At 52.8% G+C, this 12,138-nt stretch overlaps 3 protein-coding genes across 3 annotated transcripts; 1 reads left to right on the top strand and 2 right to left on the bottom strand.

Annotated features, from left to right (window-relative positions):
* Window positions 1–367: 367 nt before the first annotated feature.
* On the bottom strand, window positions 368–1,677 carry SMAC4_09253 (uncharacterized protein). Its single transcript, XM_066090922.1, has 2 exons — window positions 1,430–1,677; window positions 368–1,377 (listed from the first exon to the last, which is right to left on the bottom strand). The coding sequence occupies exons 1-2, from the start codon at window positions 1,645–1,647 to the stop codon at window positions 768–770; spliced, it is 828 nt and encodes a 275-aa protein (XP_065945973.1). The 5' UTR covers window positions 1,648–1,677; the 3' UTR covers window positions 368–767.
* A 175-nt stretch (window positions 1,678–1,852) lies between these two features.
* SMAC4_09252 (uncharacterized protein) lies at window positions 1,853–6,372 on the bottom strand. The gene is made up of 4 exons (XM_003343993.2): window positions 5,826–6,372; window positions 3,498–5,751; window positions 2,967–3,428; window positions 1,853–2,890 (listed from the first exon to the last, which is right to left on the bottom strand). Exons 2-4 carry the CDS (start codon window positions 4,473–4,475, stop codon window positions 2,090–2,092), a joined length of 2,241 nt encoding a protein of 746 aa, XP_003344041.2. The 5' UTR covers window positions 4,476–5,751; window positions 5,826–6,372; the 3' UTR covers window positions 1,853–2,089.
* Window positions 6,373–7,792: 1,420 nt separating this feature from the next.
* On the top strand, window positions 7,793–9,410 carry SMAC4_09251 (uncharacterized protein). The gene is made up of 2 exons (XM_003343992.3): window positions 7,793–8,273; window positions 8,359–9,410. The coding sequence occupies exons 1-2, from the start codon at window positions 7,800–7,802 to the stop codon at window positions 9,052–9,054; spliced, it is 1,170 nt and encodes a 389-aa protein (XP_003344040.2). The 5' UTR covers window positions 7,793–7,799; the 3' UTR covers window positions 9,055–9,410.
* The last annotated feature ends 2,728 nt before the right edge of the window (window positions 9,411–12,138 follow it).

Below are 12,138 nucleotides of genomic sequence, written 5' to 3'. Positions count from 1 at the left end.
GGCGATAAGCACTTACGGCACCGGGACTTTCGCGCTGGATTATCCGGCGTTGGTGACGGTCACAGCCGCGGACTCGGAGAAGGGGTGCACGGTGCATGTGAAGAGTGAGAGCAAGGTGACCATTTGGTCAGGCGAAGACGAAGACGAAGGTCCCGGTCATTCGAGTGCACATGATGCGATTATTTCTCAGGAGGCATGAAGTGGAAGTCATGGACGAGACGGTCGATACAAGCTGAGCGGCACCAGTGTGCAGTTAGGTACCCGGCACCTTGAAAGCCGTCCATTTCTTTTCTCCAAAGACAGGAATACCGACTTGGATCTTATTCCAAACTTCCCTCTCTTTCTTGAATTCCCCAACGTCGAGTGTCTAGCGGACGGGCCTTCAAATCACTTGCATAAGATCCAGTGTAAAGTACCACTGGTTTTTTTTTTGGCTCTAACTCTCTTGCAATCGCTTCTTTCCTCCGTCTTTCCTGCTTCCTTTCCTGCTTCCTTTCCTGCTTCCTTTCCTGCTTCCTTTCCTGCTTCCTTTCCTGCTTCCTTTCCTGCTTCCTTTCCTGCTTCCTTTCCTGCTTCCTTTCCTGTTTCTTACAAAGTTCAAACGCTAGAATTCCTCCCCCCATTTCTCCCCATACAGCAGTGCCGCTATCATCCAGTCCACAAACAACCCATCCTTCATAATATCGGCATATCAGGTACCTAAAGGTACTCATCTCTCTGCAACTCCAATATCCAGCCCCGGCCCTCGTCTTCACACCTCAGCCAACCTAAAACTTCATCCCCCCCTCCCTACAACCCCTCACATACCCCTCAAACACCCCTCTCCGCTTATGGTCCATCTCCACCCACTCCCTAGTCTCCTTAACCGTAATCTCATCCCTCCCATCCGGGCCATCCCCCTTCTCCAGCTCTCCCCAAGTGAAATCAGCAAACTCATCCAGCTCCATACCAAAATCGCCCTGCCCCTGCTCTACCAGATCCTTCTGGATCTTATGCAACTCCGTCTTTACGGCCGGAGGCAAGATCTCGATGACCTTGATGTGTTTCGTGTGCTCTGCTTCTGGGCCGGTAAGTTGCGCGCGGAGAGACCAGACGAGAGAGTGCGTGGCGGCTTTGGTTGCGCAATAGTTGGCGCAGCGGGGAAGGGGGATGAGAGAGAGGCAGGAGGAGACCACGATTATGGATGTGGGCTGGGGGGAGAGGGAGATGAGGTGCGGGAGGAAGAGGGTGATTAGATGCAGGGGGGAGAGGTAATTGGTTGTGAGCTCGGTGGAATGGGCGGCTAGGTCAATTGTTTCGGGCTTAGTGAACAACAAGGTCTTTTGGAGGCCGGCGTTGAGGACGATGGAGTCCAGCTTGGGGTAGGTGGTTGTGATGCTGTTGGGTGTTAGTGAGGTGAGACGGATAGAAGATGGGGGAGACAACGTACTGCTTAACCCAGTTCGGAAGGGCGGAGAGGTCGGAGATATCGAAGGGTTCGGCGGCGACCTTGTCGGAACCGTGCTTTTTGACAAGGTCGTCGAGGCGTTCCTTGCGGCGACCAACGGCGATGACGAAGACGCCGCTTGCGATCATGCGCTCAGCGAGGGCCTGGCCGATGCCCGAGGTGGCACCGGTGATGAGAACGGTCTTGTATGGGAAAGGCATTTTGATGATGGTATGGTGACTGTTGATCTGGTGAGTTGTGGTTGGAAGAGATCCTGCGGAGGATGGGGAAGATATAAGCGATAACGGAATTGGAGGTATGCATGTTATACCCGGAGTCCGAACATGAGGGGTCCGGTTCGGCAGTCGTTAAAAATGGAACACATAATACAATGCAATATCCGGCAGGTTTAGCCGGTGGGGCGGCTTCAAGATGACCTCACGACTCTCTGACGATAACGTGTGCGCGGGAGGAACACCAACATTGGCATAGAGCTGAACCTCGGAAACCACCACTCAGTCACCAGTGTGCCACTCAAGCACCACATGTTGCGGTCATTCACGGGGTTCCCGAAAACGTGGTGGTTTGACCGACCAGCTCTCTTTGCCGCACCTGGCAAGCCCAACACCGAAGGGAATAAAAGCACCTTAGCCCCCACCGGCATTACTCCAAATGCACCACCCTCTTCACCATCTCAACCTTTTTAAACTCAACATCACTCTGCACCGTAACAAACGTTCGCCTCTCTGCCACCTCTCCCCTTCCATCTTGGCTTGTAACCCAATCTAGCACAACCAGATACACCGTATCCTTCACGAACCTCCCCTCCTGCCCCTGCATATGCCTCAACCTCTCCACAACCAAGCACTCATACTCTCCCGTCTTCAACGTATACGGATGCGGGAAATTCCTCTCCGACACAATCCCAAACGGTTCTTCCTCATCCTTCTCCGGCTTCTTGAAGAATGCTTCGCTAAACGGTTCAGTGCGAATATAAAACTTGCAGACATAACCGTTGAGGGTAAGTCTCTTCCCTTCGCAGCCGATGAACTCAGGAACCATGTCACTCTTCACATCCCTCCCTCCTCTTATATTTCTGGCATTCACGAGCGAGCCATCTTGCAAAGAAGTCTGTCCGAACGTGACGTGTCCTTCCCAGCCGCACCAGCTCCACGATGGGAACCCTTCGCGTCTTTGGGGGCGGGCAATGTCCCATGGCGGGGAGTCTTTGTGAAGCAGCTTGGGCTCGGGGAATTGCCAGTCATGCGACCAGCCTATGGTGAGAGGAAGTTCCCGGAGGGGAAGACCCCATTCGAACCCCGAGGGGAAGAGGCGGCGCTGGAGTGCGGAGAGTAGCCCGAGGCAGGCGTTGAGGGAGTCAGAGGACCTGGACATTTGGCGATGGGTGTAGTCCATTATTAAGCCGGTGTAGAGGAGGGTTCGTTGGGGGTTGGTGACAGAGATCTGCCCGTCCATTGTCAGCTTGGATGCATGGAAAGTAAGGGGAAGGGGAAGAGAAAGGGGAGGAAAGGGAACTGACCTTGGTGTCAGTCAGGTTAAACCCATTCATCAACTGCCTGAAAGAATCCATAGGCCTGTTGGACAAGTGTCCGTAGCAGCTCGGATCATAGGCGTCTGGTGCTCCAAATCGCTGACACGAGATGCCGAGTTGTTTGTCCGAGAAAAAGAGGGATCGTTTAGACAGCATACCCTCTTGGAAAGTCCAGGCGCGGGTATCCCATGCCGATGCGGCCATTTCGTCTTCGACTACAGCGGGGATGGTGAACAGCTTCCGGCCGTTGATGGTCTCTTGGAGCTGCATCTCGCGGGGACGGGTAACTCCGCACAGACCGGCGTTGGAGTTTTGGCCAGAGAGGGCGATAAGGGTTACGGCGGCGCATTGGTAGATGAGGTCCATCATGGCGAGCTGTTGGGTCTTCTCGGCCTTTTCTTTATCAGACAGTGTTTTCCAGGGTTTCTGGTTGACGCAGAGGGCGTCGACCTGGAATGATTGTCAGATGTCAGCTGGTTGAGCTCCAAGCTCAAATGGTTGGGGGCCGGTACTACGTACCCAGAGATACCGCTTCCCAAGCTTCTTGGTAACGGTGATGGAATCCTTGATAGTCTGCGGCAGGGTATTCTTGTCCAGAGCTTCTTCCTCCACCATGACGCCGCCCCAGGTGTAGCTCAAGGCCACATACTCGCATCCTTCCGGGTAAGGAACCACCTTGCGCTCATGGACATCGATCATCTTGGTCGTGAATAGTTCCTTGGGTCTTGTGGAGATGCAATACTCCTTGTGGTTCTTCCAGCACACATCGAGGCCATTCTTGGCGAACCCAAAGTCGACATAGGGCTCGACCAACCGCCCGTTGTACTCTTGCCGGCCAGGAAAGGTGTCTTCGGTAGCTAGACAGATAGCCGGACCTGTCATTTCCGGGCTTCCGACACCGGGTTCGTCATCAGAGAAGAGCAAAGGGGCTCGGATGCCATGGACGATGTGACTGAGATGGCGCAAGCCCAGGAACATGGCACTTTCAGCCCTTGTCTTCTCAGGAAGGTACTCCCAACCGGTATGTCGAACGTAGGCGCGGTAGGGGATGAGCCTCATGCCTTTAGTGTCGGGCCGTATTCCTTCGGTGGGCATGATGCGGTAGATGAGCCGGCAGAAGGGACAGGAGGCGGATAGGTGGAGGGATCCGAGTTCACCTAGATCCAGCTCGTAGATCTTGAGGCGCGCAAGATACACTCTAAATCCATCGTCGTCCTCCGGAAGTAGGCCTGAGGGAAGAGGTTCAGCGAGCTCAAAGGCCTTAAGCGGGTCGTAGTCGGCGCATCGGTTGCAAAGAGAGCTAGGTTTGTCTTGAAGTTGGTGCAGGAGCTTCTCATCATTGTTAGAGAGTGGACAAAGCTCATTGAACTGCTCCTCTCGTCCGAAACGTCCTGATTGTTTCGCTTCATCTTGGGATTCGTGGACGAGGGGACATGGCATTGAGGTCGGCTCAAGCTTCCGGCAAAAGATGCACAATCTGGAGTCCCCGGATGCCATTGAAGAAATTAGTTCCTGCGAATGCTTGATCGAGTAACGAAGCTCCTGTTAAAGTAGGCAGCGTGGAAGATTTGGTCTTCAGCTGTGCCGTGCCTACAACTGACTGCTGGCTGCCCAATATCCGATCGCCATAAGCATTGCTGCCTGGGGGATTTTGGCGGCTGACGGAACACCAAAAGCGGATTGGTCTGTCTCGGCGGCATGATTGTGGCTGAAAACATTCTAGCGACGAAGATGTGCGCGATGGTTGAGAGGAGAAAGGGACAAAACGGATGAACCTGGCAAAGTAGAGGGAAGAGATGCTGAGATGGCGAATATCTGCTGTTGAACTTTGTCCGCTGCCCCTGGTATTTGCGAGCACCTAACACGCTGAGTAGCCGTTACTGCGCGAGCGGCTATTCTGGGGCGCTTTAATCCTCAAATGCAGGTAGTTTCAGGAAGTGTCCCGTAAACGCCTTCATTGAAGATGGACCAATTTCTGCTTCGGTCGTGCAACCATGAACCCAGAATCGGCAAACAAAGTGATAGACGTCCTTCTCGTGGCGACCTCCCCTTCCCAATCCAGAACAATCATATGAACAGTTTCCGCAGTGTAACGCGCATTTCTTCCCTTTCTTCTCTTCTGCCTCTCTATAAACAAGCAGGAATATTTGCCCGTAGGCACGGCATTTTGAACAGACGGAAGAGCTCTCTCCCTGACCATTCCTAGGGGAACCCTCTTTGCATCCCGACCTAGCTCGTAGGTAAACGCCTCACTGAAAACATCAGTGCGCACTTCCAGGTTGACCAGCCATGTTTTGACAGTGAGTGCCACTCTATATGTGGCATCAGGTATGTACATATGGTACGGCCCGTCGTAACCCTCTTCTTGGATGGAGACGAACTGCGGTGTCAGGTCACTGAGCATGTCCTTCTTTCCGGGTACCTGAGGGGCAAGCAGCGAGAGGTCAGAGAACTGCACATTGCCTTCCCAGCCGCACCAACTCCGGAAAGGAAAACCACGAGTTTCGTTACGCCGCTTGGGCGCTTGACGCCCGTGGTATAAAGCCTTTCCATAATACCATGAGTCCGGAACGTGAGTCCATCCAAGAGTGATTGGTAAATCTCGCAATGGGAGGCCGCAATCAAATCCGGAGGCGAACATGCGCCTCTTAAGCGCCGACAGTATGCCTTCACAGGCCGCCAGAGAGTCAGAATCGTAAGATAAATACCGCGTAGTATAGTCCGTAACGACGTCGACGAATGCGAGGGCACGACGATGCCTCAATACATCTGTCTATACCGGGAATTTATGTGAGCTGCTGCCCCCGAACAGCGACAGGAACAGAATGGGATTGCGATTCCACTTACTATTCCATTGCAAACATCGAAGGAGTTTATGGAGGCAAAGATTGGGGAAGCGATGGCAAGCCTTGAAAGGAACGATGCTTACGCCTTTGAAGTTGGGAGGCAAATTTGTTGATGGCAGAATGCGGTAAATGAGACGACAAAACGGGCAAGATGCGGCCAGTTTTAGGTGTCTAAGCTCTCCCAATTTGAGTGCATGAAGACGCAAGTCCTGTATGTAAGCCTCCAGGCTGCCACTGTCTGTTGAAATCATAAGTGTCGGGAGGCTGTGCGAACTTGAACACGCTTATCGGATCATAGGCGGTGCACCGCTTGCAGAGCGAGCTTGGTTGTGTCTGCAACCACCTGAGTAAAGATTCGTCGGCATCTGATAGAGGAGCATCTTCCCTGGTCCTTCCCAGTGAGTCCCGGCATGAGGTTGCGGAGCCAGCCTCAAGAGACGGACATGGTGCCGAGCTTGGCTCAAGTTCTCGACAAAAGATGCACAGTCTGTAGACCTCTCGCGAGAGAGGCGTGTTACGATCCAATCAGAGAATCCTATGTAGGCTAGACTAAATGACCCAAAGGGAGGACCCGAGACGAAGGATCGGGTCCACGGGTCCAGTATATCGGGTCCAGGAAGGCCGGTATAAAAGAAGGCCTCCCCAGGCCTCTTGTTACCGGATCTTCAGCAAGCAATAGCTATCACAATCTACCAGTACCTTTCGGCTACTACTCTCTTACTCTATTGTTCTATCCCAGCGATAATACTCCTGTGCTTGTAACGGTTCGTCACAAGGCGCTCCTAAGGCATACTGGGAGGCGATCTTTGCTGGTTCCGCGGTGATTGTTCTCAAAACTGGTTCGGACCCCAGCAGTGGCTCATATAAACGTCTGACGAAGAACTCTAATGTTCAGCTGAAGCACCCGCCTAGCAGCCACGGGAATGACTGCCCAATCGCCGCGTCATATAAACATTCATGGTGGCTGTATTGATGTCTGGTCAGTATCAGCTGCCTATTGACGCCCATATCCGGTTCGTGTGGCCTGCCTCAGCGAGGGCCTTTGGCGTAGCCTTGCGATAATAGACTCCGATACGGGAAAAGACGGCTGATTGACAACCATTGAGAGAGATTGTCAAGAGGGATGTCTGGAAGGGTCGCCGGTCTAGGGTCTTAGCGATATTACACGTACGGTAGGACAACGTCGTGATGTGGCCATTGCTGTTGTTATTGTTGTCGGCACAATCCATCGTGTGTGCTTTGAGACCATGGTTAAAACCAACGGGAAAAATTAATGGTGCTGAATTAGTTTGATGGAAGGGAAAGAACCCGAGAGGAATGCCAGTCCTCCAGCTGAATCAGGCACCCAAAGAACGAACACTTGGTGGGCGATGACGAAGTCGAGACAAAAGCACCTTCCCTAAGGCATGTAAGTTTGTGGTTTGACGCTAAAGTGCAGAGAAATTCAGGGTATTGTAGCGCATGACGTGCTAAATCACGAATGCCGTTTGCGAAGTGGCAGAGGTTCAAGATAGGAGGTTAGTTGTCGTGACATTCAGGTTGGTGTTTTTGAGCGAAAGTCAAAAACCCGGATGAAGTCGAACTTCGGACGAGACAAATCCGGAGTCCACAGTCCACACTGCCCCGGCCCGCCCGTTGGTCTTGGGACGTCCCGCAGTTAGTTGCCGGGCTTGCCGGAATCGGGACCGGGACGGCTCAAAGCGGGTCCCGGTCTGCGCTATCCCGCATTTCGAACCTGTGAGCCGGCACTTGGTGATGGCGTCATGGGGTCCGATATTTACCCCTCCTGAACATCATCTTCCACAGCTTCGCACTTTGAGACCTTTCCAATTTACTCTGTGTCACTCTACCACAGGTGAGTCAATTTGTCGCATTTGTCATCAGAGCTCGGAGACAGGCGGGGTTAAACCACTTGACTCCGCGCTGCCGTTTGGTGGTCCCCCACACAGCCCCTCACGCAGGGTGTGGTGTTTCCATGTCAACAAAACACCACATAAACATCACCACCTGCCGTTCCCAGAGCCATTGCTTTATAAGTCAAACATCTAATCAACCCATCTACCTATCCAGACCCCGAGCAAAAACCGCCACCATGCCTCTCATCGCCCAATCCCCCAAGCCCCGCGTGATCCTAGGTCTCATGACCTTCGGCACCGACACCGAGACGGGCGCGCGCGTCACCACCGTCCCGGAGTTCGGCAAGGTCCTCGACCTCTTCCAGTCGCGGGGCTACAACGAAGTCGACACGGCGCGGATATACATCGGCGGCAAGCAGGAAGCCTTTACTCGCGAGGTCGGGTGGAAGGACCGCGGCTTGACGTTGGCTACCAAGATTATTTATCCTAGCAACGGAGGAGATAACATCCGTGAAAAGGTCCTCGAAAGCGCGGAGATCAGCTTGAAGGAACTGGGGACGGATGTCATTGATATTTTGTATTTGCATGCTGCTGTAGGTTTCCCTTCCCTTCCTGTCCCTTTCCTAGCCATGCCGGAAGCTGGTAGAGGAAAGCAAGCTGACAGAGACACGTAAAAAGGACCGCAAAACCCCCTTCGCCGAAACCCTCTCGGCCATCAACGACCTCCACAAGGCCGGAAAATTCGTCCGCTTTGGCATCTCCAACTTTACGTCCTTCGAAGTCGCCGAGATCGTCATGACATGCAAGTACAACAACTGGGTTGTGCCGACCATCTACCAAGGCATGTACAACGCCATCACGCGCTCTCTCGAAACCGAGCTCGTTCTGGCTTGCAGGCGCTACGGCCTCGACATCGTCGTCTACAACCCTCTCGCCGGCGGCCTTTTCTCCGGCAAGATCAAGTCGGCCGACATCGTACCCGAGTCAGGCCGCTTCTCGGACGTCAACAAGATGGGCGCCATGTACCGCGGACGATACTTCAAGGAGTCGACCTTCCGCGCGCTGCAAGTGGTTGAGCAAGCGATTGAGAAGGCTAAACTCACGATGATCGAGACGGCGCTCAGGTGGGTGGTGCATCACTCTGCGCTGAAGGTTACGGATGGGAATGATGGTGTGATTATTGGTGTTAGCAGCATCGATCAGTTGGATAACAACTTGACGGATCTGGAAAAGGGACCGTTGCCCCAGGAGGTGGTGGATGCGCTGGATGAGGCGTGGAGGATTACCAAGGTTGATACGGTCAATTATTGGCATGGAAAGGTGGAGTATGGGTATGATGTTAGGGAGGCGCTGTTTGGGAAGGGTGCGAAATAGGAAGGACGGCCGTGGAAGTTATAGTTGGTAGAGAGGTAGGGTAATGATGTTATGAATTGGCTCATCATGCCGTATTTTTGGTCATATTGGTATATGCAGCATTAAAGTCGACGTGAATGCTCGTGTTAGCCTGGATATACGAACTGTCAACATCACTTCAAGTCTTGGGTTGGCTTGTCCCTAAGGTCGAATGCTGGTTTGTTTGTTAGCCCGAGACCTCTGGCCAACTTCTCTAGGCCATTTGATCTCCAGATGATCCGTTTCGCTTTATCGAAAAAGCATACCTTGAATATATCTTTTCCGAACTTGGTCATGCCTCATTGAATCTTGTTAATGGCCCTTGGAGCTGAACTTATCGATTCATTATATACCTGTAAGCTTCAGGATAATTCAAGAAAAATATCGTCCAGTAAACCATGCGTACCGAACTAACAAACAAGCCAGCATCAGACTATCCTAATTGTATAGCCATTCTCAATAAAAGTTTTCTCCGTCCAAATCCAGTGTCAGTCTTGCAGCCCCGCTGACCCGCCCGGTCATCCGTGTCCCGCCCGTCCGTAGTCCGTACCGTGTCCGTGCACTCCGGATCCCGTACCCCATACCGTGCGCCGACGCCGAGACGGGACAGCTGAGACTCCGCATTTCAGGGGGGACGCAGCGCTTCCAGAAGTTCTTCAGCTGGGCCAGGAGCATCCCCGGCCGGTCCGTAGATTTGGAGTCTCGTATTCCGTACCCCCCACACATCCACGTAATCTCCGTGTTCTGGAACTTTGACTGTGCGGTTCCAACTCCATTTTGTTGGGACTTGGGGGGACGTTCGATGTTTGATGTATGGTGTCGACAGCTGGCGGCAAGAAAGAATATCGACAGTGAATTATCAACTTTATGCTACCTATTTTGGTTTTTCGAGCTTCGGGTGTGTTATGCTAGCATGAGCAAGTTAACAAACGAAGTCGGCCCGGCGATCGATCATCGATGAATGGTAACACAGTACCCGCCAACTCCGAGTCGAGCGCGATGATGCACTCCAAAATCACAACGATCTGCATGGATATAAATAGGGCCAAACACAAGGCGAGACACAAGAACGTCCGTCCTTCGGGACAAACGGCGACGGGAGTCACGGAATGGGAATGGGAATGCGAATGTTTGGGTCACTCAGAGCATGTCATGCCGATGTCCCGGCTTTCGGGTTGGACCCGAGCGTCTGGTCTGGGAGAATCGAAAACGAACGACGAGATACCAGAGGAGCCATCAGCGTTTTTTGACGTTTGCAGTTCCAGGAAACAACCATCCCACTCCTACCTCTATCGGTGCAAAGCCCATTCAACCTTTGTCGTTGACGTTGAGGAACCGGGGGCTGCCATCGACTGGCGTTTCGGAGGCCTATCATGTTTTCCATTCTGCATTTGGATGGCGGGAAGCGGTCATGAAATTCGGTGTCTTTCCAGTCGTACAAAGGTACCTAGTCAACTGCCGGACCGCAGTTCGACGTCGCAAAGTCATTCGCGTTTCTTTTCTCGAGGAAGCAAAAAGCAAAAATGTTAAGCGCCGTCGCCATTGCCGTGCGATCATCACCTGCATATCCACCGCCGACAGGTGCAACCGTGAGGTGACTTGCATGCAGGGTTCCATTCTCTGCAGGAATCTCGTGCTCTTCGGCGGCTGGAGATCGAAGAAGCTCGTTTCTTCTCTTTCTCGGCATTAGCTTTTGTGTTTCTGAGACTGCACGACAACTTTTTTGAATGATCGAGGTCAATTTTGTAAAGTTGTAGAGCCATGTCAAGCTGGAGCTTTCCCTCCGACAACTGCCAAGACATGGAAGATGTTCTGGACTGCTGAATGATGGAGCCGCTCACGAATCTCTGTGACCAACCAACAGATTTCAGGAGACGACGTTTCTTGCAATTTCAACATCAAGGAACGTTGGACCCATGGGATTTTTTTACCAGGCAGTTTTTGCGGACCACGATGTTTTGCCCTAAAGTCTGGCGATGTTTCAGATTCCCCCCTCTACCCCCTCGCTTGCCCTGTCAGTTACGCTTTCCCCGGAGGACGCCCGCCGAACGAACGAAGAAGGCGGCTGTGCAACCACTCACCATCCAGAGACATGTTGCCATCCACGGCATCCACATCCACAGTTCACACCATCTTCCAGGTGGTCTGGGGGGCTTGTATTTGTTGGCCGCGTGCTGTACCCCAGACTTTTTTTTTCTGTCTTTTTGTCTCTCGTGAGATGTGAATGGTTACCAACGAGCTGGTCTCTGGGCCCGCGGATCGTGACCCGTCCAAGCCAAGCAGGCCCGGAGGTTGTGGCCTTGGTGGCATGGCCCGCTGCATACAGATCCGCTTCGATGTCTTGCTCTTCAGAAGAAAGCGGGACGATAGGATGACAAGCATTTCGGCTGTTGAAAAGTTCTTTTGCTAGTGTTGTGCAGTAGTCTAGGTAGTGCGGAGTTAAGATGTTTCGCTTGGGACTGGTCTTGGTGGTGGCAAGACAACGGTCGGCTGAGATGAGACCTGGAGTCGCCAGACACCAGGGAGTGGAGCAAGACATCGTGAACTTGACAGAACACTTGCTGGGCTGAAGAGAAATGACGATGGTCCCGATGTGGGGGAGGGGAAACTTCGACTCATTGTTGCACTGCACCGCCGCTGTCTGGCAAAAAAAGCAACGCACCGCACTGTCAACTGCGCCAGAATGCATGTTTGTGGTTTGGTAACCACGTGGATGGCCCGATGAGTCGTGACAATTCCAGCTGGGTGGTTCGGTAGGAGAAGAGAGTCAAGGGACGATGTGTGTTTGTTTTTGCAGCATGTTCTCCAGATTCAGACGAGGACATCGGCAATTTGGAGGCGTCTTCAAACAGTCACCAAGAATGACGGTCATGATGCAAAGGAACCATACATCAGTGGTAGTGCTTCTTCAATCAACGTGCAGCCAGGAACAGGGGCCATGGACCTGTCGTCGACCTGTCGAAGTGGTGTGTGCTCTATATGGTCTTGCTTTTGTGGCTGGTTTCTTCAGCCCTGCAGAAGGAAACCGTCTTGTTCTAAAAGTTCCTTCTTGGCAACGTCGTGTCT

This window comes from Sordaria macrospora, chromosome 2 (assembly GCF_033870435.1).
Source record: "Sordaria macrospora chromosome 2, complete sequence".
NCBI lineage: Eukaryota > Fungi > Ascomycota > Sordariomycetes > Sordariales > Sordariaceae > Sordaria > Sordaria macrospora.
The sequence above is the reverse complement of the archived record's forward strand: the minus strand, read 5'-3'. Positions and strand labels throughout refer to the sequence as shown.

Bases quoted from the DNA above. Each gene is read 5' to 3' on its own strand.
- SMAC4_09253 (XM_066090922.1), bottom strand. From the start codon at position 1,647: ATGCCTTTCCCATACAAGACCGTTCTCATCACCGGTGCCACCTCGGGC. The intron at 1,378-1,429 runs GTACGTTGTCTC...AACACCCAACAG, and splicing joins CTTCCGAACTGGGTTAAGCA to CATCACAACCACCTACCCCA.
- SMAC4_09252 (XM_003343993.2), bottom strand. From the start codon at position 4,475: ATGGCATCCGGGGACTCCAGATTGTGCATCTTTTGCCGGAAGCTTGAG. The intron at 3,429-3,497 runs GTACGTAGTACC...CAATCATTCCAG, and splicing joins TTGGGAAGCGGTATCTCTGG to GTCGACGCCCTCTGCGTCAA. The intron at 2,891-2,966 runs GTCAGTTCCCTT...ATGGACGGGCAG, and splicing joins TTAACCTGACTGACACCAAG to ATCTCTGTCACCAACCCCCA.
- SMAC4_09251 (XM_003343992.3), top strand. From the start codon at position 7,800: ATGTCAACAAAACACCACATAAACATCACCACCTGCCGTTCCCAGAGC. The intron at 8,274-8,358 runs GTAGGTTTCCCT...ACACGTAAAAAG, and splicing joins TTTTGTATTTGCATGCTGCT to GACCGCAAAACCCCCTTCGC.